Genomic DNA, 24,118 nt, shown 5'->3' on the forward strand with positions numbered 1-24,118 from the left:
TTTTCTAAATATGCTTTTAGTTATACTTTATGTGAGACTACGAAAATGTTTGTTGTTTATACATAAAAGAATTTTATTTCTATTTGGCTTGGCATGGTGAAGGACTATTGAGATTACAGGTGGGTAAATATACCTCAGCCCGTGGTGCCCTGCCATGAGATTGCCATTGCTAGTTTCTGTTTCGCCTCGTTTAACCCTAGTGTAATATTGACATATGGGCCTTAATGTAGTTGTTGGTTTTAACTGAGTTCTTTTCTACCTCAAACAAATCAACTGTGGAACCGAGAAATGAGGCTGATTTCTGACTGACCCAAATCTACCCAAGTCAGTCAGAAATCAGCCTCATTTCTCGGTTCCACAGTTGATTTGTTTGTTGGTAATTTTGACTAAACTATGGTCGTCTCTGGGTAATCAATTCTTCCCTCTGTAAAATAGAAGAAAGTTGCCTGCAGGTTCCCCATGGAATCTGGAAGGTCATTGCTTTGCCTGGGATGCATTGGGAGATGTGTTCAGAAGCCAGGCCTCAGAAATATAGAGTGGTGTCATCAGTGGCTGCCCTTCACAGGTGGCTGCCCCGCCTCTCTCTGTTTGCATCCTGCTTTGCATTCAGAGCAGAAAAGCTGTTAGCACAAGGCTCATTTAAAACCCCAGTTGAGGAGGTTATCAAAGCATCCTTAATTCTAGCAAGCAGCTCCAGTTTTCCCTTCAGCAGTTGGAGTGATTAAATGTCATAATATATCAGGGAGTACCAATTATGAGCATGGATTGTATGCTGGGTGCTTCTACAGTCTTTGGTTATATTGGTCATAGCACTGACTGTGTCCAATAGCACCTTTAATTAGGGGCATTTGTCAAATTGAATTGGACTGAGCAGCCAGGAGGGTCTCAGGGTCAGGACTGCTGCCAGGGCTTGACCTGCCCTGTCATAGTTGACCCACTGGAAAGCTAGGATCTTACCCACATTTCTCATCATGTTGCCCAGATAGCCAGGCAGAATATTTTTGCTTTGAGCCACAATGCTGCTTTGATTCATTGTAAAGCATCAGAGCTAGAAGATTCCCTAAATATGAGTTACCTCCTTTACAGGTTAGTAAACTAAGGCCCATAGAAGATGTGACCTACTCAGAGTTTCACAAGACCTTTGGCAGTGCCCAAACCTCTATTGCCTGGCAACATCTTTGGCACAGAGTGGGGCACTCTTGTTGAATAAATGAGCAAACTCTGGTCTCCTGGTTTTGGTAGACTGTTAGTCTACCAAATCTGATTCTGGTTCAGTGACTGATCTAGAGTGTTAGAAGTTTCCACCAGTTTTCTCGAAACAGACTGTCAACCTTTCATGTTCAAATGCTAACTGGAAAGTTTAACCTTGTAGTTTGTTCTTTCTCTGATTTATGGCACTTTAAAACAGCAGTTCCCAAAGTATGATTGCAAACCAGCATCAGCTTCACCTGGGAACTGGTTAGAAATGCAAGTTTCCCAGACCAGTGAATGAGTCACTCGGGGGGTGGAGTGCAGAAACCAGTGCTGTAACGAGCTGAGCAGGTGATTCCCCTGCTGCTGAGATTTGGCAACCACTGTTTTAAGAGCTAAGTCTCAGCGGTGTTTCCCCTAGTTGGGAGCAGACTATGCAACATGAGCACCCCGTTATGAATACACAAGAACTGAGTGTGGGGTTGCGTAATGCTAGTAATCAAATAAAATTTAATGCAAGTTTTATCTGACACATTGAATATATCCATGGTAGTTATTGTGCTAGCGGTAATTAGACAAATGAAAAGCAGCTCATATAAATGGCTATAATGAGTATTACCCAGGCAAATTAAGTTTTTATGGTTCCCCCCCACCCCCCATTAGCTTTCTAGTATCTGATAGCGGCTATGGTTTTCGCAGTGTCCCTCATGTATACGTAGATATGCATCCTTCAGACACCCACAGAGATATACTCATTCATATTTGAAATTTGGCTCTAATTTCCTTGTAACCATATATTTTAGGCTGAGTTCCCCTCAAAGCAAGATTTGGATGCAAATAGTTTATTTGGGAGGTGAGCCCAGGAAGCACTGGTAGGGAAGTGAAGGAAGAGAAGGAAAGCAATAAAGGGTTTGTTATCAAGGGGTTACCACGCTGGGCCCTGGGGCTCAGACTTGCTGGGGAGCTCTGGCAGATGGCCTCAGTTCTCCCACCCAAGGGTGGAGAGAGCTGGGGTATTTATCTACCACCTAGGTCGGTTAGGGTGAGAGCTGCTCCCTTAGTAGGAGGAGCAGGATGTTAATCCCTTGGTGCTTCCAGTCTACCCAGGGTACAGACCTAAAGGATTCTAGTGGCCAGAGAGAACCATAAGAGTTACAGGTGCTTACAGTTGAAAACTGTTAAGTTGTAGGCTCAGAAATGATGAACGCAGAGAGGACATAGGCAGATACTGACAGTGTCTGCTACAACCCCCATCAGTAGTCCCAGGCCAAGGCTTCTCAGGCTTTCCAGGATGCACCCCACCCCTACCACCCAGGAGATCTTTGAGGAGCACTTACCAGAACCTGGGGTTCTGGTACCGGAGGGGGTGTGGCAGGCAAGTACTCAGGGGTCTGAAGTACTCAGGCAGCTGCAAAGGATGGTGGCAGGAGGAAGGGAGAGAGTACTGTAAGATTAGACTCTGGATCTCAAAGTCTGAGTCAGGGAGGGCAGGGTGGAGTAAATGAACAAACGTCGGTTTCTAAATGGCTGTCATCAGCTCTCTTTGCTCTGATTCTGGGTATTGGTAAGAGGAAGAGAAGGAAAAAGAGGAACTTAAATTTCTTGCCAGAAATGCCTGACGTGCCCTTTTTCCTCAGCCCCACACAGCAGTCTCATCCTGCCCACTTTTGTTCTAGTCTCTCCAGGCTGGGAGGAAAGGGAGCTGTATGCCAGGCCTCCCTTTGGGTGGGTCTTTTGGCACATGTGGTTGCTTGCAGACTGGTGAGGATGGAGGAACCAGAATCTTGCATTCTGTCTAAGATAGTCCTCAACACAGTTTGACTGGTCCACGGTAAAAGGAGAAAGTTAAGGACAATGAGGAGTGTCATGGAGATGCTGGTGGGTATTTGGTTGCCAACTGCTTGGTTACATCCATCCTTTTTTTGTACTTCAGTTGTCCTTTATAAAAACAAAGGGCATAGTTTTTGTGTTAACTTAAAATTTTTCTCCTTTATTCATATTTTTTATTTTGAAGTAATTATGGATTCACAGGGAGTTGCAGAAATAGTACAGAGAGGTCCTTTATTCAGTATGCATCACCCAGTTTCTGCCAGTGGTAATATAGTACATAACCCTAGTATAGTATCAGAACCAGGAAGTTGACATTGGTTTAATCCACAGACCTTATTCATATTTCACCATTTTTTAAATTAAGTTTATTGGGGTAACATTGGTTAATGTTAATACAATCATATAATTTTCGGGTGTACATTATCATTTGACACCTGTATATTCTATTGTGTGTTCGCCACCCAAAGTCCAGTTTCCTTCAGCTACCGTATATTTGATCCCCTTTACTCACTTCATCCTACCCCTACCCCCCTATATTTGACCCCCTTTACCCCATCTACCAACTTCCTCCTCCCCCACCCCATCAGTAATGACTACTCTATAGTCCTCTGGTAACCACTAGTCTATAGTCCATGTCCATGAGTTTGTTTGTTTGTCCTGCTCATTTGTTGCTTTTAGGTTTATATCCCACATATAAGTGATACTATGTGATTTTCAACTTTTTCTGTCTGGCTTATTTTGCTTAGCATGATTATCTCGAGTTCCATCCATGTTGTCATGAATAGCAGTATTTCATCTCTGTTTTTCACCATTTTTGTGTGTACATGTGTGTGGTTCTGTGCCAATTTAACATGTTTAGCTTCATGTTCCCACCATCACAATCAAGAAGCAGAACTGTTCTATCTTCACAAAGACCTCCCTCACACTCCCATCATGTTAACTTTTAAAGTCTTCATTTGCCATGATGAAAAGTCGGAAACCTTATAACATTTCTATTATTCCAGTTAAGGGAGAAAATGGTTCATAGACTTGCTAAGTTTAGGGACCAGTGCCCTATGTCCCCTTCTCAAAGTGGGACAGCGCAGTGCTATGCACAAAAGCCATTTTCCTGAAAGAGGCAAGTGCCTGGAGATGCAGAAAACTAAGGGTGAGAAAGCTCGTTTTTAAACTCATCTTTTTTCTTCAGGATTTAAACTCTGGAGGCTTAAATATCTTCACCAAGGGCTGCTCCACATTCTGCCACTTCCCCAACTGCAAAATCAGTGATGTGTCTCAGCAGAGAGGCAAGAAGCAAGAGTTAGCCCATTAATTGCCCATCTCATTGTATTGGTTAAGTTATTTAACCTCTCTGAGACTTAGTTTCCTTACCTGCCAAACTGAGAGATTCTCTGGATTATCTCTAAGGTCTCTGCCGGCTGCATCTGTTGTGTCCTGCCTCATCTGGCCCTCACCTTCCTGTCCTCCATTTCCATTGACACAGTGGTGAGAGCCCAAGGACTGAATTTGTTGATCCCAGTACCAGCTGTACTCACTTATTCCCACTTCTGGGAGCAAATAATTTTTTAAAAAGAGGTTAGAGAGTCTGTATTTTGCAGTTTTGACTAGAACCATCCTGTTTATTTCAGCTGTGTAGGAGCATATTTGAGATTCTGATGCATGTGCAAACACACACACACACACACACACACACACACACACACACACACCACCCCCACCCCCGCCTGAGTGCAAAGATATTTGAGAAAAACAAATCCCTTATTGATCATGGTTTCAGTGAGCAGTACACTTCTTTCGTCTGAACGAAACACTTTCTCTATACCATTTCATTTGTCGCTCAAGCATTTGATTCTATAAGAGATAGAATCTTAGAAGACAAGTTTCCTGTAACTCAGTTTATAGTGGAGCTGGGAAGCCCAATGTGAGACTCCTGACCTTTTGCTCTGGACTCTTGAGGGTCTCAGCAAGCTTCCCCTCCACCCTTTCTTCTCTCCTGTGTACCTAAGGGATTGGCACACCTATTCAGGCTGTGTTCCCCTCCCCCCGTCCCCATCCTTCCTCCTCTTATCCCAGGGCTCTATGAAGAAGGGACAAAGTTGTCCAGTGTCGCCTCAGTTTTGCCATATCTGAAATAAGCACACAGTCTACTTTTAAATTTTTACTGCTTATTGAACACAACAAAAATGGGAAACGGGCTGACAGAAATAGCCAATAAATAGCCGACAATGGAGATGTTATAGTTATTAGAAATATTAAAAGTAATAGTCATCCTGGGTCTTACCCAAACATTAATAAACTCGGTCTTTCCTTGACTCTTCTGACTAACCTTTCCCTCTTGATATTTTCTCGAGACTGTAGCTCCCACTCCTTTCTGAAGGGCCCTACCTCCTAGGCACCCACACAAAGCCCCTAGGGAACAGTTCTTGGCGGTGATAAACACAAACAGTTGAGACTCATGGGTTGTGCTTTCTCTGGAATCTTGGTACAGGTGAGGCTAGAGATGGTCTTTGCAGGGTGAGAGCAATATTGCCACCTTTTCTGCCTTTTCTGCATGCAGCTTTTCTTGGTGTTCTTCCTGAGAAAATTTATGTACTCTGGAATTGCAACTTGCAAGACTTCCTTGGCAACACGCCCCAGAGTGCAAATCCACTGGGGTTTCTTGGGTCAGGCGGTCTTCACTGAGACTGTTTTGAAAAGGCTGTGTTCTTTCTGGTTATTCAGTGTGGTTGTATATTTTAACATGAAGCTTAGCCCCATATAGGGAATGGGTTTTCTCAAGAGTCCTAGTAGACATGTGACCTCACCCTGCCAGCCCGATGAGATACAAAGGCTTTTTGTTCTCCCTTTACCAGTGCTATTTCTTCAGATGCTGGGTCTTTTCTGTGGCCTCCCATTTCCTCACCAGCCAAAGGGAGCCCCTGACCCTGAGCCCATTGGGTTACTCCAGGAACATCAAGTTGTGCTTCTGGATATTAGACCAAGAAAGAGAGACAAGAACCTATGTTGTTTATGAATACTGACATGGATGGCAAACTCTAAAGAAAAGTGAGAGGATGATAGCATTTAATTCAGGGGGTTGATGGCCTCAGAGGAGCAAGCAAGAGGGGCTGTGATCCAGGAAAGGCAAGCTCTTTTGGGGTCTCACTGTGTCAGCCATGTTCTGTTTCCTAAACCGAGTGGTGGGCACGTGAAAGGATGGATCACTTGTTACTGTTGTCGAAATTATAATATTATGAAATAGACTCTTTGGAATTTAAGAAATATTTCACTTTTTTAAAGAGGAAAGAACACAGTTCCTTGTGACTTAGGTCAGCAGCAGGCTGGTAAAGAGGATGTTGATGCAGGAACTTAATGTGAGGCAGTAAGGATGCCAGGTGGAGGAATTTACATGGAAGATGCCATTTTCCTCTCTCATTTCCTCTTCTGGAAAAATCTCAGATCCAAGAAAGACGTACGTCCTAAACAAGTCCCTCCCTAAGAGTCAGTTAAAGTATAACCTATTATAAGCTCTTCATGTGTTTTTTCTGCTGGGTATTGACTAGACCAGCCCAGTGCTCAGTACCTACTGGGAGCCCCAGTGGGAAATACAAAAGAAGCTCAAGAGGCATGGTGTGTATATGTCAAAGGGCCAGGAACAAAGGGCCAGGAAAGGTCCTCAGACTAACCATATTTATGTGAGTTTGTTTGCGTTAGTATAGTACAGGCAGGCTGCCTTGGCCACAAGGATTCTAAAACGGAAACCTTAGAATGCAGTCAGGCCGGAAGGGGCTGGCAGGGCACCAGTGCTTATCGAATGCTTGCTATGTGCCAGCCACTCTACCTGTGTTATCACATTTAACCCACATTCGGGACTATGAAGCAGGTATTATCCCAGTTTATAGATGAGGTTCAGGTGGCTTATGTGTTTTACCAAAGGGAGAAGCTAAGGATAAAGCCTTACTCTGACTCTGAAAAATTTTTATATTAGATCACACACAGCATGACTTGAGCACAGGTGACCCAAGCTGGTTCTGGGAGGAATTGTAGGGTGAGGATTTAGGGGTGCATAGGAAGCAGGCTCAGGCTTAGGATCTTAGGAACAATGAGAAAGAATATAGGTTGATGGGTATGGGCGGGGAGGGGGAATAAGTGGTAGGCACCACCATCAGGCCTCCAGCCAGTCGGGCATCTCAAGTGTACTGTTGTCCAGACTCTTGAGCTCTGCTTTCCTACCCAGAAAATAATTATCCTCCATTTCCCTGTCATTTTCATAGAGTATTTCCATGTATCTTATACTCCATGATTATGTGTGGGGGACATAAGGATGTCATTCCATTATTTTTCGTACTTCCTGATGGAATTGGGGTGGGGCAGGGCACAGACTAGTTCCTAGCTCAGGCTTTTTCTTTGGGATGACCTTGGATGCCCTTGAGCTTCAGAAAACATCTGTGAGACTTGGAGGACTCCAGTTGCTTTGCCTCTTTGTGCCATGGTCTGCCAGGGGAGGTAAGGGGGGAGACCATGTGGATGGGAAAGGTCTTAGTTAATTTAGTGACCCTCTATGTCCCCATCTGGAGATCTGGGTGAGCTGAAGGCAGTTCCTGTTCACCTCTTGCTGTATACAGGGATTGGAAGCTGGAAGTTGACTTGTATGAGGTAGCCTCTGAGTTGATGGAATATAAGAGCCTACCTATGACTTGCTAATGCCTTTGGTCTGTAACCAGGAGGTCCCACTGCCCTGGCTGGCTGGTTCTGGACCATGGCAACGATCAATGAAAGCACAAGGCATTGTTCAAACTGGAACCATGATGAGAAAGAAGGAAGGGCTGAAAGTATGCTGAGTGTCACCTGGGATTGTTCACCAGCCCTCTGTGGAGAGACTCTTTAGGAGAAAGCAGAGAAAGAGGGATTCTGTGTATCTGGGAGTTTAGACTTAATTGATAATGAAAGTGGTTTGAGAATTACTCTGTGCACCCGCAGCTCATAGTATTGATAAGAAATAGCATTCATCAGACACAACAGCCAGCTACCCCCAGGGTCTTTCTGCATGGCCAGTGGGACTGGGGATTGTTTAGTTAATTACAGAATTCTGTTAAAGGAAAAAGTTATTTTTGAAAAGAATCCAAACATTTTAATTGAACCCCAAACAGATGTGCATCCCAATCTTGCTATGGAGTGAGGGCCTTTTCTTTCCACAGGGACCTGCTAATTTGGAGTTCTCTGTCCTCTCGGTTACATGAACCATACCCATAATACATTGGTGATTTAAACTTCCAAATCTTAAAAGTAAAGCAGGAGTTTATCCACTTGTGATGCAGTCTGAGTACAGAATCCCTTTAGAATTTTTTACAGTCCTCCAACACTTAATTCAAGAGCACATTTTTTTAATGGTCCTGTTAAGTCTCTTCAAAGCATCTGCTTGGTTGTCACAGACACAGCGCTTTTTTACACTTGTTTCATCTCTTATGTAATGTTTAATTAAATTTTCTATTTTCATCAACAAGTATAACCATCTTGAACAGTTTTAGAAATGATCTCAACTGATTCTTGGTAAGCAGACCACTCAGTGGGTGGAAGCAGAAGACCCACGAGCGTGCTTGGGAGAATCCTGCCAGCTTGCAAACCTGGGCCTGAGTTGGTATCATTTACTGAGGGAAAAACACCATGCAGTTAGCTAACTGGTAGGTCAATTAAATAGAAGTCATCGACAGATTTGCAGGGCAGGTATTGTTATCTCTGTTACAGATGCCTGTGCTGATTGATTCCACAGGCTCCGCCCACCTGCTGACCCTGCCCTGTATGTAGGAGCCAGCTTTGTCTGAGGTGTGAGGATGGCGTCAGCACCGTGGCCTCTAGCCCTCACCTCTATTCCTGCCTGGGAACGAGTTGGCCTAAGTTGAGATCCTTGTTCCCTCTCCTCCCTTTGGTATTGTCTTCCTTGTTCTTACCAAGGAGCTGCCTTGTAGAAAGGCGTCATCTCCCTCACATGAAACGTTTTGTCCTGAATGGAGAAGCAGCCTCCAGCTGAGTGTCCGGGAAGTAAGCTATTGTTCACACAGCATGTTCTAAACATTTTCTGCCAGAAGGAAACCCTTTCCCTCTGGTTTGTCCTTTTTAAAAAAAACAACAACAAAGGAGCCTGAGTTTTGATTAACTTGTTTTTTAGGTAGAATTCTGTTTATTTTGGAACCAGATGAATGTGAATCTGGAGTGTAAACCCTTTCTAATCTCTATAAACTGAAATGAGCAAGGGAGTTAGGATTGTATGTTTGCCTGGCATCTGTGGTTTTACAAGGGCCGCAGATGTTTCTCAGTGTAAGGAAGGCTTACATCTGGCCAAGTGGGTCACAGAGTGAAAACTAAATGACTTTTAGATTTAACCCTGTTGTTCCAAGGACGTCATTTAAGAAAGATCCTTATTAGTACCTCCTGCTATGGCCCCCGGACATGGCAGGGACTGAAATCTCCCAGGAACAGGGGCAGACAGACGTTGCCTTTGGAGAAGGAGCAGAGAATCTCACTGCCTGTGCTTACAGCAGCAAGAACCTTGTCTTTACTTCTAAGATGATGTCATTCAGGGAATGAATGAATTACACGGAGACCCCATGTGTTTTACACTGTACAGAGCTTGCTCAGACTCATTTCATAATAAATTAACTGCTTATTAGAATTCCATCTGGCAACCAAACACCGCACCAAGATTTCTTGTGCCTTGTCTCAGATCTTTAGAGCAGCCCCGTGTTGATGTCTTCATTTTGTCTTTGAAAAATCTAAGGTTTAAGGATAAGAGGTAAGGTAATTTGCCCACAATGATGATCCCGTGAGTGAGAAATTTTTTCACACTTTATAGAAAAGGAAATAGAAAGAGAAATTAAATGACTTGGCCAAGGTTCCACAACTAATTAAGTGGGTTTTGAACTCAAGTTTCTTATTCAAAAGTCCTCATTCTTTCCATCACTCTACACACTGCCCTTTCACTGTTCTCAATCCCATATATTTGAAATTGTACACTGAGCCTTAGAGAGTAGAAGCAAGGCCCTAAATAAGCTGGATGCCATGAATTAGATAATCGGGCACTGGTCACATATTTCTAGTGCTAGTGTTATTTAACTTGTCTGGGACGCGGTTTCCTCTTTAAAGTGTGAAGAATCCTAGCTCTCTCCTAGGCTGGTTGTGAGGATGAACTGAATCACCGGGAGGGTATCAGCTGGTGCTCAGTGCAGAGCACCCACTGAGAACCTGGCCCTAGGACCAAACAACCCTGAAGGCTTGACTGTTAACATTGTTGATCAAAAGTACTTTCCGAGGAGAAGGGTACCTTGCTGTGAGCACCTGAATTCAATTTGCAGCAAAGATGACCTCTTGAAGTGGGAAAGGAATAATTTAATAAGCTTTCAACCCAGTTCACACACCTTTCCTTTGCTCCTTCAGTATTCTGAAGGTGGATTTCATCTCCTCATTTTATTGGTGTCAGGCTATACAGACTACAAACATATTCTACCAGCCAGGTATTCTAATATGCTGCTTACCATGCTAAAAAAAACTCACTAAAGATCAGGGTCTTTTGAGTCTCATTAATGCGAATCAATTTCCCAGGGTATGCTCATCCCTGGAAACAGTGATGATTGACTTTTCAGACTGTCAAGACTGGAGTTAGCCTGGTTCCAGGACAGAGAAAGCCACACCACAACAGAGAAGCTGTATTGAGAGCCCTCAACCCTGAAAGCTTTGTGACATGGAATAATTAATGGTGAAGTCAGCTTTCCCACATTCCTTTTTCTTTGTTTCCTTTGCCTGTTGGGCATGTCTTTGCTTATTAGCATGTTGAGCACAGTTCATTACAAATGATGAAACTCGAACCAGGGCTGAGCTTACAATTTATTATTCTCTAAAAGATTTGATCCTAAGATTGTTTTCCCCCAGTATTTTATTCTGAAAAATTTTGAACATACAGAAAACTTGAAAGAGATCTGTGAATATGTAGATGTCCACCACCTAGAGCCTAGGTTCTACTATTAGCATTTTGCTATACTTGCTTTATCTCAGATCTCTTCATAGCTCAGTCATGGATTAAAAATCCATGTTATTTTTTGTGCATTTCAAATAATTTGCATACATTTTATCCTTAAACATTTTAAAATATATATCATTAGTTCAATATTGTTTATAGTATTTGGGGGGGTTAAATTTATGCAATGAAATACATAAATCTTGTCTACTATTCTCTGAGTTTTGATAAATACATAGATTAGTGTGACCCAAATTCCTCTCAAGAAACAGATTATTATACCCCAGAAAGTTCCGTCATGTCCCTTCCCAGTCAGTCCTTACCCCTCTCACCCCCCAGGAACTATTCTGACATTTTCCACTGCCATAGATGCGTTTTGCTTGTTCTAGAACTTTATGAAAATGGAGCCAAAGCAGTATGTGCTCTTTAATCTGAAAGATTTAACTAGTGCTTTAAAATAAAGCTCGGAGACTCTGTCAGCATCATTTATCCAACTTCTTCCTGTCTCACAAGTTCAGAGATAATTAGGAGTGGCAAGCTTTAGGAAATCCCAAGGCAGCTGATGAATACTGGTAGCGTATTTGTATGGAGTATGTATAACTTTTGTTTTACATCTTAAGTATATATAATTTGGTGCTCAGAATTCCACATCTGACAGCCCTGGTATTACAATACAGGTGTTTCCTTGCAGAATCTGAGGAGCTGATAAATGTAGGACCCCTTCCCCTGGCCACACCACTGAGGAAATAGATTGTGAGCAGGAGCTTAGGGTGTTTCCTTTGGGCTAGTTTACTCTGTAGTCAGACCAACAGTACACTGTGCTGTAATGAAATTCAAATTGTGGAAGAACAGGACCAAGGGAAGTTTACTTGGATGTTGTTAGTGGTGAAAGAAAAACCAAAGAAGGATCAAGAATCAGGTTACTCAGTGTTTTAGATAACTGCAGCCTTTCCGAGGTTTGTGTGCTTCTTCCTCATTCCCCTCCCCTAGCCCCCAAAATAAGCCTACTCCTGGATGGAAAGTAGATTGCACAAATTGGACTAGCACCCAAATACATAATCCTCATTAATCTTTTAGATTCTTGTCCCACTTTTTCAAGCCAGTACTTGGCACACAACCCAGAGTTATGTGGCAAGCAATAATAAAGTTAATTGGAATCTAGGTCTTCCAACTTTTTTCTTCTTTCAGCAGTTTCTTTGGGCTTTGAGTTAAAGATTGCTGTTCTAGCATGAGAAGGTCATTTGGCAAGTATTGTTTACAAGTAAGTCTCCGTTTCTGTCAAGTTGTAGGTCTGGGGCATGAGCATCTCTGGGTCAGGGAAGAGGTCGGGTGTGAGATGCTTTGGGGGCTAGGCCCAGTATCAGCAACCGGAGAGGTATGGGAAAGATAAAAATGAGAGAGAAAGGGAGTTAGAGACTTAGACTGGGGTCACTGGCTTTCCTCACTCCACCAGTCTAGCCTGGGGCAAGCACACAGGCAGGCTTTGACTGAAGGACAGAGCTCTGTTGTCTTTCAGTCTAATAGAAAAAGGGGGGTTGAGAAAGAAGGTGACAATGTAAAGGGAATTCAAATGGGGCTAAAACAGTTAATACGGTTACAATCTGAGTGCCCCCCTGCAGTGAGACAAATTAAGCTGAGACTAAGAGCCCGCTCTGTGGAAAAGAATTTGCTCTGTGGAAAAGAACTTACTCGTTGTTAGCAGAGCTGCCACGTCTGCTTTAGGAGGACAGCCCAGAGCTGACAGCCCCACCGGTTGGCAGATATTATTCATTCCCTACCGCCTTCTCCCCTCCTCCACCTATCTAGCCTCCCTCTTTTAAAAGCAGTTGACAGCGTTAGAAAATCAGAACAAATAATTTCCTTCGATCCATCTTTGTCCTTCCTGAGGCCTTGTGCAATTCAGTTTGGGGGCAGGGGTAAACAACAACCCAGATCCTGGTCAATGACTCTTTTTCAAATGTGAAATCAAAGCCCACTCTAGGCTGAGAGGCTGTCTTCTGCTAAGAGGTAGGAGACAGAGATGGTGATGAATTCTTATGTGGTTTCTGGGCCTGGAGTGCAGCTGTCAGCAGTCTTTAGGGTTCTTTGCACAGCCGGAGGAGCCAACTTTGACGTCAGCAGTCACCTGATGGCACGGGCACAGGCAGAGAAGGTTAAGGCTCGGTTCCCCAGCTCTGTGCTCCTGGGGATGGGCAGTGCTGTCCAAGCAAGGCTAGCTGGCCAGAGGAGAGGGTCTGCCACTTGGTCCCCCCGTAGCAGGAAGCTTGACCTCTCCAGGGAGCATACTTGGCCTCCGATGGCACTTACCGGAAGTGAGAGCCGTGCTATCAGCGGGGAGCTCGGGAGTCTGCCCATGGAGTAGAGCTTCAATTTCCTCACCTGAAAAATGGGATACTACATTTGCTTGGCAGTGAGTTGAGGCTCTGCAGGATTATTGAGAAAAAAGGCCAGCTGGTAGTTGTGGGGTGTGAGGTTGCTGTGCCAGCAACCCAAGGAGTCTGGAAAACGATAAAAATAAAGAGGGAAAGGGAGTTAGAAAATCCAGATTGGGTCCAGAAGTGTTGGCTGCCTTTCCCCTCTCACTGTATTAGTGAGGTGACTACCTTGGCATGGGTGTTTAACAAATGGTAACTGTTTTATTTGTTGCTGTGCACTTCCAGTGTGCCAGCTCTGCACAAGGCACCCTGTGGGATCTGAAAGAAACAGTATAAAACAGGATCTTTACCCTTAATGGTTCGGTAGTTTCTCTGGGACACACCATAAAACAGCTAATCAGGGACATAACAGTGCAAAGCAGGGTATGTTTCTGGGCCAATACAGTAGTAAGTGTTGGGGATGGAAAAGAAGACAAGAAAGGTGTCTCCAGCCCTGGCGGTACAGTCCTAAGGAGACCGATGTGTCTTTTCCAGCTGGTAGGAGAGTCATAAGGAGCTGGCAGCTCTCCAGGCAGCTGAAAGGGGGTTGGGAGGGAGCGTCTGACATTAGGAGCCAAATTGAGTTGCTGGTGAATCAAGGAAACATCCCCCTTCATGTTCCCGTTTGTACCAAAAGAAGGTAGGAGGAAGACGATCCCTTTCTCTCTCTCTCTCCTCTGCATTAGGCCTCGGCTTATAGGCATGTTGCCCAGATTGATTCCTGCTCTCTGATATTTGGCTACATCTAGAAGCCCCTGAACATAGCCATTGCTTCTAACCTGTACCACCTCCTGGAAGGGAGGTTTCACAAAGGCTTTGGAGCCAAGTTGCACCAAGGCGTGTGGTTCTCCTGTGGACTGCCTGTGCCCAGCACACTTCCTGGCACACAGAAGACCCATCAAAACCTGGAGAAATATTTCTTCTCCCAACAGCTGTCTTCCCCCCTGTCCTCACCTACAGTATCCATGGAAAAGTAGATAGGATAATCTGAATTGCTCCTGGCAGCCAGGTTATGGCAATGGAGAATGAAGACCTCTCTATATATAGAATATCACCTCCTGTTGCCAGCCTGTGGGCAACCAGAATTCTGTGTTCCAAACAAGCAGATGTCAGATGACCTGCGCAGCGGTATCTCTCATGTTTGTTTTTGGTTTTGTTCTCAGGCATATAGGGAATACATTTTATACAGCCCTGGCAGGGGGAAAAAGTCAGAATAGAATAATAGTAAATACTTTCTGAAAATGGAATATTTCTAAGCATTTTTTGAATACATGAGTCCATTATGGTGATAAGCTTCAGGCCTTACCTTACCAAACACAAATATAAGTTCTCTAACAGAGTTCATGCAACGTGAAGTATAAAAGTGTGGCCATTTCCCATCTCTCCAAAAATGTCACCGATCTTAAATAGAGAAAGGAGAGAACATTGAGCTGTGCCCTTCCATTACATTCCACCTGCCTCTTTCCCTGACATTGCCCCGAGATGCAGAATGTTTCTGGGAAAGCAGCCTAATCAGATTGTTTTTTAAAGCCTAAATGGTTAACTACATGAATTTTAGAATCAGATCAGAACGGCATGTGTCTTCCATGACCACTCCTCCTGGTCTAGTCTGAAATGACCATGTTCACTTTCTGCTGGTTCCAGGCCAGTTGGGGGTTGTGGGGGCTTAGCAGGACCACAGCCCCAGACGGCTCTGTGCTGGTGGTTTCAGGGAGGGGACATGTACTGCCATGGAGTCCTGGATTGCAAGCTGTCAATAAATGGCCAAGTACTCACAGTTCCTCTATAAACTAGAATCTTCTCAGCTTGACTTAGCTACTGCAGTTCACAGGAAACAAAACATACTTTCTAGTTGAGATGAAATAGTTCTGAGTGTTTGTTAGCATTTCTCAGCTGGCCTGCAGTCTGAAGCACCTCATATACCCACCCAGAGGTCTGTGGAAACCTGAGCTTTTCCTGGCCCTTTGTAGTTGGCATGAGGGTGACTCCTGCCAACCTTCCTGCCAAACAGGAAGGAACAGAGCAAGGAAGCAGCAGGGTGTTCAACTCTGTTTACTGATTTCAAAAGGCCCTTTGGCAAAATCTCGTGTATTGGGCAGCCAAGAGATGTGAATTGGACAGGCCACCTGAGACTTTGGGTATTAGGTGATTATGATGATGATGATGATGAAATATATAAAGTAGATGACTTCATTTCAAAAGATAATTGGAATCACCCTCTACTTCATCTCTTTCTACTCTTGACACTCTGCATGGCCTTGAGAAAACAGCTTTTTCATTGCTGGCTCTAAGTAAATGGAAACTACTCACTTCTGCCTCCCTCCCTCCTTTGCTTTCATTCATTCAGTAGGTAGCCTGTTTATCATGAGCCAGGCCAAAGGGATAAAATGGCAAATAAAACATGCTTGATTCTAACCTTCATGGTGGTTATGTGTTGATTCTCCTCCATACACCACTTTTGACCTGGAGGAGGGATCCAAAGGCTGGGGGAGCCATCCCAGGATTAAGGACCCATTCCCCCATGTAGGAAAAAGTTTTTCACCTCTAGTGCCCTACTTTTCTCCTATAAATGTGAAAAAGGAAAAAGAAGGTGCATCAGCAGATATCTACTGCGTGCCTACTCTTTGCCCAGCTTTGAGGCTCTGTAATCTGATTGGGTCACCCAGGCTTCGGGACCCAGCACTGATTTGTCATTTAGTGCAGCCTAGGGGTGGGGCAGCTTGGCCTGGAATAGAAGAGCTGTCTCCAGATATCTCTAAGCCTTTCCTGTGGAAGAGGGGGTGTTCTAGGGGAATAACAAGGTTACCGAGTTGAACTTTGAAAAAAGGTTTAAGTCTGTAAAAAGACAAATATTATAAATTGGTGCTTTCTGCAAATGGGGTTAACTAACTGGAAGAGTTAGCAAGTGCCACATCTCTGGAAGGCCTTTAGTAGAATCAGACCTGGAGCACGAGTTGGGATTGTATGACCTGTGAGCTCCTAATTCAAAATTCTGTGCCTGGAAGAACTCTCAAGAAATAACTGGGAATTATCCTACAGATAGACCTGCACACATGTACAAAGATGTGTGTAGAACAGTATTTATTGTAGCACTGTTTAAAATGAGAAAAGATGGAAAACTCCACATGCGTGCATCAGGTGACTGGTTATAAAAATTATTGTACCCATTTAAAAAAAAGTTCCTTATTGAACTGTGGAAGGAACTCCAAAATGTATTATTAAATGAAAAATAGTATGGGGGATGGAGTACATTCAGACATTTGATTACATGGGAATAGATCTAGAAGGATACTGGAGAAACTGGTTATACTGGTTTCCTCTAGAGAAAAGAACTAGGCAGCTGGGAGACAAGTAGGAAGGAGACTTTCTCTGAATAACCTTTTGTATCTTGAATTTTGAATTATGTGGATATATTACCCATCAAAAATAAATATAAGTAAAAATATTTTTTAAAACTTTAAAAATAAATTTTACTGTGCCAGAGCACTGCAGACAGAAGAGGGGAAATGGAAAGCACACTAACCTTTTGTTTAGCATCTTCAGCTGGATGTTTTGTGTACACGATACCTTTAGTCCACACAGCCCTTTGTAGGAGACAGAACCTATCCCCATTTTTGTAGGTTTAACACTGAGGCGTTGGGAGTGTTAGATGTGCTTGCACCATGCTGCCTCCTTCAGACATTTTCTTCAAGGAGCAGTGCAGACCTGTCGTGCTGCCAGCCGGCCTCTGGGCTAGTAGGTAGAGGCACATCCTCCATTTGCTACATGGGTCAGGTCATGTTTCCCTTTGCTTTCACTGAGCTTAGGGATGAAATTTGCAGTGTGTAAACAGGCAATCAGTGCCTGAGCCTGCAGTCATTTTGTGGCTGGAAAATACCCTCCTGTGCTCTTCTGCTGGGTGTCAAATGTGCCGTCTTTGTCTGCCAGCTGCAGGCTGGCTGGGGAGTTGTTTTTTTCTGATTGTCAGACCCAGGTTCCTTACTTGCACTTAAAGGAAAAAGCTTCCAAGGCCTGGTACAAAAGGTCCTCTCTCCATTTCTTTGGGGAAAAAAACAGCAAATGATCTCATTATCACTGCAACCCAGAAAGGAGGAGGGGAGGAAGAGAAGTGGCTTCCTCCTCACTGCACCGTCTTGCCCCTGGTCAGATTTCCTGGCGTGGGGGGCTTGGATCTGGCTCAGGGAGACCAAAGCCAGCTGGTTGGGACAGGTAGTCCATACGGAGGCAATGCTAGAGACGTTGGACACTTTGGTGTGGAGGAAGGACTAATGTCTGCACCTTTCTTATCACTGAAGGCAGAGCTTGCTGGCCTTCAGGGAGTAAAAGATCCTCCATTCAGTGTTATGTGCCCTCCTCACCTTTGCTTCCAAGAGGTTCCTGTGTTCAGGTGCTCTGTTTGTCTCAGCTCTAGAAATTGGCCTCACACCTCAGACCTGGCAGTCACACAATGTTTGTTATCTGTTGAGTGCAGTCCCAGGCACTGCTCTAGGCACTTGGGGTGTAACGTGGGGCAAAGCTGGCAAAGTCTCTACTCTCATGGAATTAAAATTCGAGCATGAGCAGTGAAATGTGCCAGGTCTGGCTTGCTCTTTCCCCCTCTGCCCAATCTCTGCCCTGTCTGGGAAAACGGGGGGTGGGGTGGGGGGTGTGTGTGTGCGTGTGTGTGTGTGTGTGTTACTTTGGCATTCCCAGCAGCCAAGCCCAAGTTGTTTCAGAGCATGTCTTTAGACTCCACTGGGCTGTGCCCCGAGTGGGCCTTTCTCGATCTCAGTGGCAGAGAGTTCTGCTACCTTGCAAGCTGGTGCTGGCCTTGGAATCATCTGGAAGAGCCCTAGAAGTCTGCCCTCAGTGCACTGATGGTGAGCTGGCCATGTTTAACCCAAACCTGATAGCCTCTTCTTTTTGTTCCTCTTTCTTCCATTTTAGATTGAGAAAATCATGAGCTCTATTGGAGAAGGGATTGACTTTTCTCAGGAACAGCAGAAGATCTCAGGTATTGTACCAAGAAGCCGTCTTCTCCACGGAACACAGACTTCTGGCCCCTTTTGGGCTCAGGTTTTTCCCCCTGACACAAAAGACAGACGCTGAGTGGGTGAGAGAGGTCAGCCACAGACCACTTCATGGTCTTGAAAATCAGAATCTTATGTATCTAAGCAGCCCATCTAGCTGTTATTTTTAGAGCCTTGACTTCCTTTACATATTAGAGGGGAATGTGTATAAATTGAATTTCATTTAGGCTGCCTATTAAGAAACTTTTTTTTTTAATGAACAATCGTCACTCAGTGTTTTTCATAGATGCAGGCTTTCTCTGATCGACTTATATTGGAGCGCCCCTCAGTGCTGGTTTCCCCAGCTTCCCAGGTGGCCCTGGCACTCCCTCTTCCTGGGAACATGGCTCCCATCTGCCTAATCCGTGACAAGGGTGGAGCGATGGGTTGGACCAGAGGACTCAGACTGTTAGCTTGCTTCTCTTGGAGGGGTCAGCTTTGCTGTTTCCTCCTGTGTCTGTTTCTCCATTCTTCCATTTACTTAGTCACTCATCATTTTTACTTCAGATCACTGCTACTTTGGTGGTTCTTTCATTTCAAAGCCATAGGGGTGAGGTCTGCCTCTGTTTCTTTCATTTGAAACGGAACTAGGGAGGCCATATCTGAGCTATTTTTCTTGACAGTAGACTTGAGGTTGTGTTACTTTCTAAGGTCAGGTGACATTCTTCAAGATGCCTCTCAAAGCAGCTCTCACACTCCTTCCCCCAAAGCATCTGCAGATTGTCCTGCTCCCCCTCCCCAACCCGATCTCTTTCCCCTTGAGGAAATGCTCCCCTCCACTGAAAGGGTAGAATTCCTTGTTCAATCAGGAGTTTGCATCCAGGATTGACCTGTTAGCCCCAAGTGACTCTTCTGTCCCTCCATGGGCTTCTGGCCCTGACAGGAAGTCTGATGGGTGGGGGCAAGTGTGCACATCAGGGAGAAAGGACCTGCTGAGCCCATGAGGCTTGTGGACAGAGTATAGGCTCTAGAGCCTCAGTCCTGGCTTCTGATCCTAATTCTAGATACTTGTGTGTCTTGGACAAGTCATTTAATCTCTCTGAGCTGCCAGTTGCTCATTCACAACACTGGGATAATGGTACCCACCTCATAGGTTTGTGGGAATGAGTACCGTGTACAAATACTTAAGCTAAAGAGGTTCTCAGTAAAGAGTAGCTATCCTTGTTTTTGTTCACGAACTCGTTACTGACTGATATTGAGAAACCTAGAGAAGAGGGGCATCTGTTCTCCTGGCTTGTCTCCCTGCATCGCTTTTCCAGACTGGGTTCCTGGAGCCACCCTCCCTCCAGCAGCCTTGTTTCCCTCCAGCAGCCTTGTTTCCCAGGCTGGGTTTGGTCCATCTTTGTCAGTCTTGGATTATGGTAGAGCCCGAAGAGGTGGCTCTTTTGACTAAGAGTTTGTGGGTCTGTTTCCAGGTAGTTGCTTACTCTCAGGCAAGTAGGGTCACACTGTTGTAGTTTTCAGGCTTTTCCAAGGGTCAAGTGTTGTGGGTTATAGAAGTTCAGGACTGAGACAAACATTGCCATTTTCAGCGCTGTGCTTTGGGCACAGCCAAGAACAGGATCAATGATAGTTCAGTTGAGTCCACTTTTTGCTTCCCTGGACCCCTCTGTGTCAGAGGAACCTCAGTCACTTGTGTGTGCCTGAATTTTGTGGTCAGAAGCAAACCATTACCTCTTGGCTTTGCTAAGTCAGGAGATGTGGCAGCATCTCTAGAAAACACTCTTCTAGAAGAGCCCTTCCCCTTAGAAGTGGTGACACGGAGCTCTTTCTTTACCCGGCTGGTCCCACCCCCATGCACCCATGTGAGTGGCAAGAGTTGGTCCTGCTATTTCCCGAGATTTCTGGATCTCAGAAAAAAATTGGTTTTAGTACTTGTCGAGTTGAACCATCCTCCATATCCCAGCTTAGGAAGTCAAAGGCGGGCAAACAAGGGAGGCTGCCCAAAGAGAGGGTGTGTACACTTATGCTGCTGAGCCCCAGCCCACTTTATCTTCACCACTGCCAGGCCTTGAAGCATGGAAAAGGTGGGTTCAGCCAGCCTAGGAACCCTGCGTTCTGCCCGTTGGGTCAGGAGGGGACTTTGCCCAGGACCTCAGGGAGCACCAGCCTTCAGCCCAGACCAAAGCAGAATTCTTGTTTATTTTGAATATCAGTATCAGGGTTCAGATTGTCCTTGGGCTTCTGGATCTAGGAGAAGAGACCTAGGCTCTAGGTTTGCCAACCAGGTTGGGGTAGCAGATCCCTCTAGCAGCCAGCCCTTAACTAAACATGGTGTTGCCTGGAGTGGCTGGTTTTATAGAGAATCACATACTGAAAGATAAGACCCTATATTGCACTCGAGTCTCAGTCCTGTTGTGGACCATGGGCCCCTGAGCTGCTAGCACTAGAGCTAGTTATCTGAATCCCCAACAGACATGGTTTACAACTCGTCCCACAGTCAGGAATCCAGGAGGATAAGCCTTCCCACTGGCCCAGACCACTCTGCTTATTTCAACAAAGACCTGTTCTGTCAAGCAGAAGAGACCCCTTGGCTTTCATTTGCTAAAGCCAGACATTTTAGCTGTTAAGCAGCTGCTAAATGCCAGCTCCTCCTGGGGCCTGATCTCCCACCACACAGAGTCCCTTCTTTGCCAGAGCCATCTGTAGTCTGTTGGGATGCAGGTGTCCCCCAGCATGTTTAGAGGGTAGCATGTGGTCCCTGGGTTGTTGTCTCTGTACATGTTACCCTTTTTGTCTCCACAGCTGTACTTGAGATTTGGTCCTGGTTTCCCCTTGTCCTTGGTGCCTCCCCTCTTGTGCCCTCTTCTCCAGAATGTGAGTGGCCTGCTCTGGGCCTGGAGCTTCTCCCTTATGCTCTGACAGGCCCAGAGAGAGAGGTCACTTCCAGGCTGTTTGGTGCACTCACCTGAGGAGTATCAGGTGTAAGGTCCTCACTTTGTTGCCTGTTTTTGTGAAACCCATGGAGTGTCTTCTTGGCAGAGAGGCACAGTCATTCCTTAAGTGGCGAGTGGTGAGGGGCCACTTCAACTGTGGGCTGTGCCCTCAGGGCAGTGTCATTCCTCAATCCCCTCTCTGGCTATCCTAGAAACTAATAGCCAAAACTGTAGGAACATTCCTTCTCTGTTCTCCCTAAGTCGTTTCCAGCCCCTGAACTGAAGGTAAAGTCTCACCATCTTTACCTTTTATATGCCCATGTATTTGCCAATATCAGCTATTGGGAAATCTGTCATTTTGCTTTAATGCTACTGCTGCTGTCTTTCCCTCAGCGGCAGCAGTGGCAGCAGCCGCAGCTTCTGCTTCGATGTCCGATCCCTGATGTATTTTCCTGAGCATGGAGGGGAGGGGGTGGGGAAGGGAGAAGGGGGAGGGCCAGACATTCTGAGAGTGAGCAAGGACTGTGGAGCCGGCAGCAGGCAGCGTGGAGCCCAGGAGCCTTTAGACAAAGCACTCTGCTGCGGTTCTGTGAGCACACACATCCACCGGCAGCAGGCAGGACCACAGCTGCCCGGCTGGGGGATTACAGGCAGGAATGAATCAGCAGCTAAGGACATTTGACTTCAGGAGTGGACAAGAGCCTGCCGCTTAGGTCCCTGGAGCAGACAGCCCCGCTCAAGGGCAGGGGAGCTCAAGTAGCTCCAGACTCGGCATCTTGGAGTGCTGCTACAGTGTGCGTCGGGAGGCCGCCCAGATCCCTGACCACCATCTGTTTTACAGAGGACAGATGAGGGAGAACCTGGGACCCTGGGTCACTAGGGTCTCCTAGGTAACCAAGCCAGTTGGCCTATGCCTGCCTTGAGGGCAGAAAGTGCCAGGAACTACAAAATGACTGTCACCGTGTCAAGAGTTCTCTGGAGGTGATGTTTTATAGTTGGTTCTTCCTTCCTCGCACCTGTTTCCTTCCTTTTTGTTTTTCCTTCTTTTATTTGTGCTTGCCTGTGAGAACCAGAGAAGTAGGTGGGGGTTAAGGCGTTCAGCTCAGGACATCCAAGGTCTGCCAGGAGGGCTGAACTTTTTTTCTCCCTGCACCACCACACTCCCTTCCTAGCCAAGGAGCATAGCAAATAGATGTCCTCCCTTCCCTGCTCATCCTCAGAGGAGAACATCAGGATCCAGAGGCCCTGGGAAGACACTTGCTGTCTTTATCTCTCAGCCAGAGAGAGCAGCACAGAATGTGAATAGACTTAAGCCGCCTCATCGCAGCTGACAGAGGACCGCTTCCTTTTTCTTTTATCTGGCTGGGTTTTGTTGTCACTAGCCAAGAACTGGATCTGCCTGCCTACTTTCCACCTGAGCAGGCAGGCAAGTTACAGAAACAGCCACTATCAGAAGAGGAAAATGAATGCCCAGCACCTGCAAAACCGCCCGGCCGGGGAAGGCAGCCCTTCAGAAAGCACCCTGGCCTGGGAGACGCCCCGTTTGCTGGCAGCCAGGGTCTAGCTGTGGACCGGGCTCCTGGCCCACTGGCTGCACAGCCCAGCGGAATGCGATGTTGCCGTCCCAGCAGAGCCACCCTGAGCCTGGTCCTGAGCCTTGGCCCATGCGCCCCGCTCAGCCCCTCGCTGCCTGAACCTCTGAGCACAAAGGGCCATGGTTTGTTTGTTCCGGGACTGCTGGGGGAAAACAAGTAAAAGTCTCTTTTCTCCCCTGCCGTATTCGCTGCTGCTTGGGTTGCATGTGCTGGGTCCCTGTGAACAGCCGCCGCTGCTTCCCTCCCGGAGCCCTCGCTGTGTGCCTGTGTCCCTGAGCTGCATGAAGATGTGTGCGCTCTCCTGACCAGTGTATGCTGCAAGGTCGCAGGACTAGTCCCACGCCCACAGCCCCAAGGGGGCTCTTGGAGTGCGTGGATGAGAGGAGTTCCCCAGTCCCCGCTAGTGCCCGTGGGACCAGACTTTCTGAACTACCTCAGTGTGAACACTGATGAGGAGTTGACCCGGAGACTGGTGGGGGTTGGCTCCCCCCTACACCTGTGAGCAGAGGTTGTGCATGTTTCCCCGCGGCCCTGACGCAGCTCAGGCCGAGGGGGTGTGAGTGGGCTCAACTGCCCGAGGTTGGGAGTGTTTATGCAGCGCTGGGCGCGCTGCCCTTGGCCTGCCCACGGAAGAGGAGCTACGGGTCCTCTGCTCTCTGGTCTCTTGTCCATAGTTTGGCTGCTTTATGGTAATGACTATGATGTGGCAGTGCCATCTGTCTTCCTCTGAGTGCCGCTGCTACCATCTTAATGGTTTTTCCCTTTTCAAGCGTCTGCCGATTCCTCTCTCGTCAGGTTCGCGGACACTGGAGCAGAGTGTCGGGGAGTGGCTGGAGGCGGTTGGGCTGCAGCAATATGAGAGCAAGTTGCTTCTGAATGGCTTTGACGATGTCCGCTTCCTGGTAAGTGCCGTCGGCCTCCCCAAGGGCCGGTGCTGCTCTACGGAAACATGCTGCCGTGGTCTCCCCATGGCTCTGCTGGAGTTGAAACAGTATGTAGACCTGCATCCCAGGGCAGAGCTGATTGCAGGCGACTTAGAAATCTGGGAAATCAGCTGAGTGTCGTGTGCCTTGCTTCTAACTTCGTCCCCCTCTACCTCTGCTCCAGAAACAATTCTGTAGGGAGAGCTCTTTCGAGTCTGCATCCCAAGAAGGAGTGTCCCTGACTGCAGACCTTTGTC

General features: G+C 46.2%; 1 protein-coding gene across 6 annotated transcripts in view; it reads left to right on the forward strand.

The window, feature by feature from the left end:
• The window catches only part of ANKS1A (ankyrin repeat and sterile alpha motif domain containing 1A), a 173,574-nt gene that overhangs the window by 120,906 nt on the left and 28,550 nt on the right, over positions 1 to 24,118 (forward strand). For all 6 annotated transcript variants that reach the window (XM_011373502.2, XM_011373504.2, XM_011373501.2 and 3 more), the window contains 2 exons: positions 18,346 to 18,412; positions 23,734 to 23,840. In XM_011373502.2, the coding sequence (XP_011371804.1) occupies positions 18,346 to 18,412; positions 23,734 to 23,840 (174 nt within the window). The remainder of the gene's footprint in view (positions 1 to 18,345; positions 18,413 to 23,733; positions 23,841 to 24,118) is intronic.

This window comes from Pteropus vampyrus, unplaced genomic scaffold, assembly GCF_000151845.1.
Source record: "Pteropus vampyrus isolate Shadow unplaced genomic scaffold, Pvam_2.0 Scaffold225, whole genome shotgun sequence".
NCBI lineage: Eukaryota > Metazoa > Chordata > Mammalia > Chiroptera > Pteropodidae > Pteropus > Pteropus vampyrus.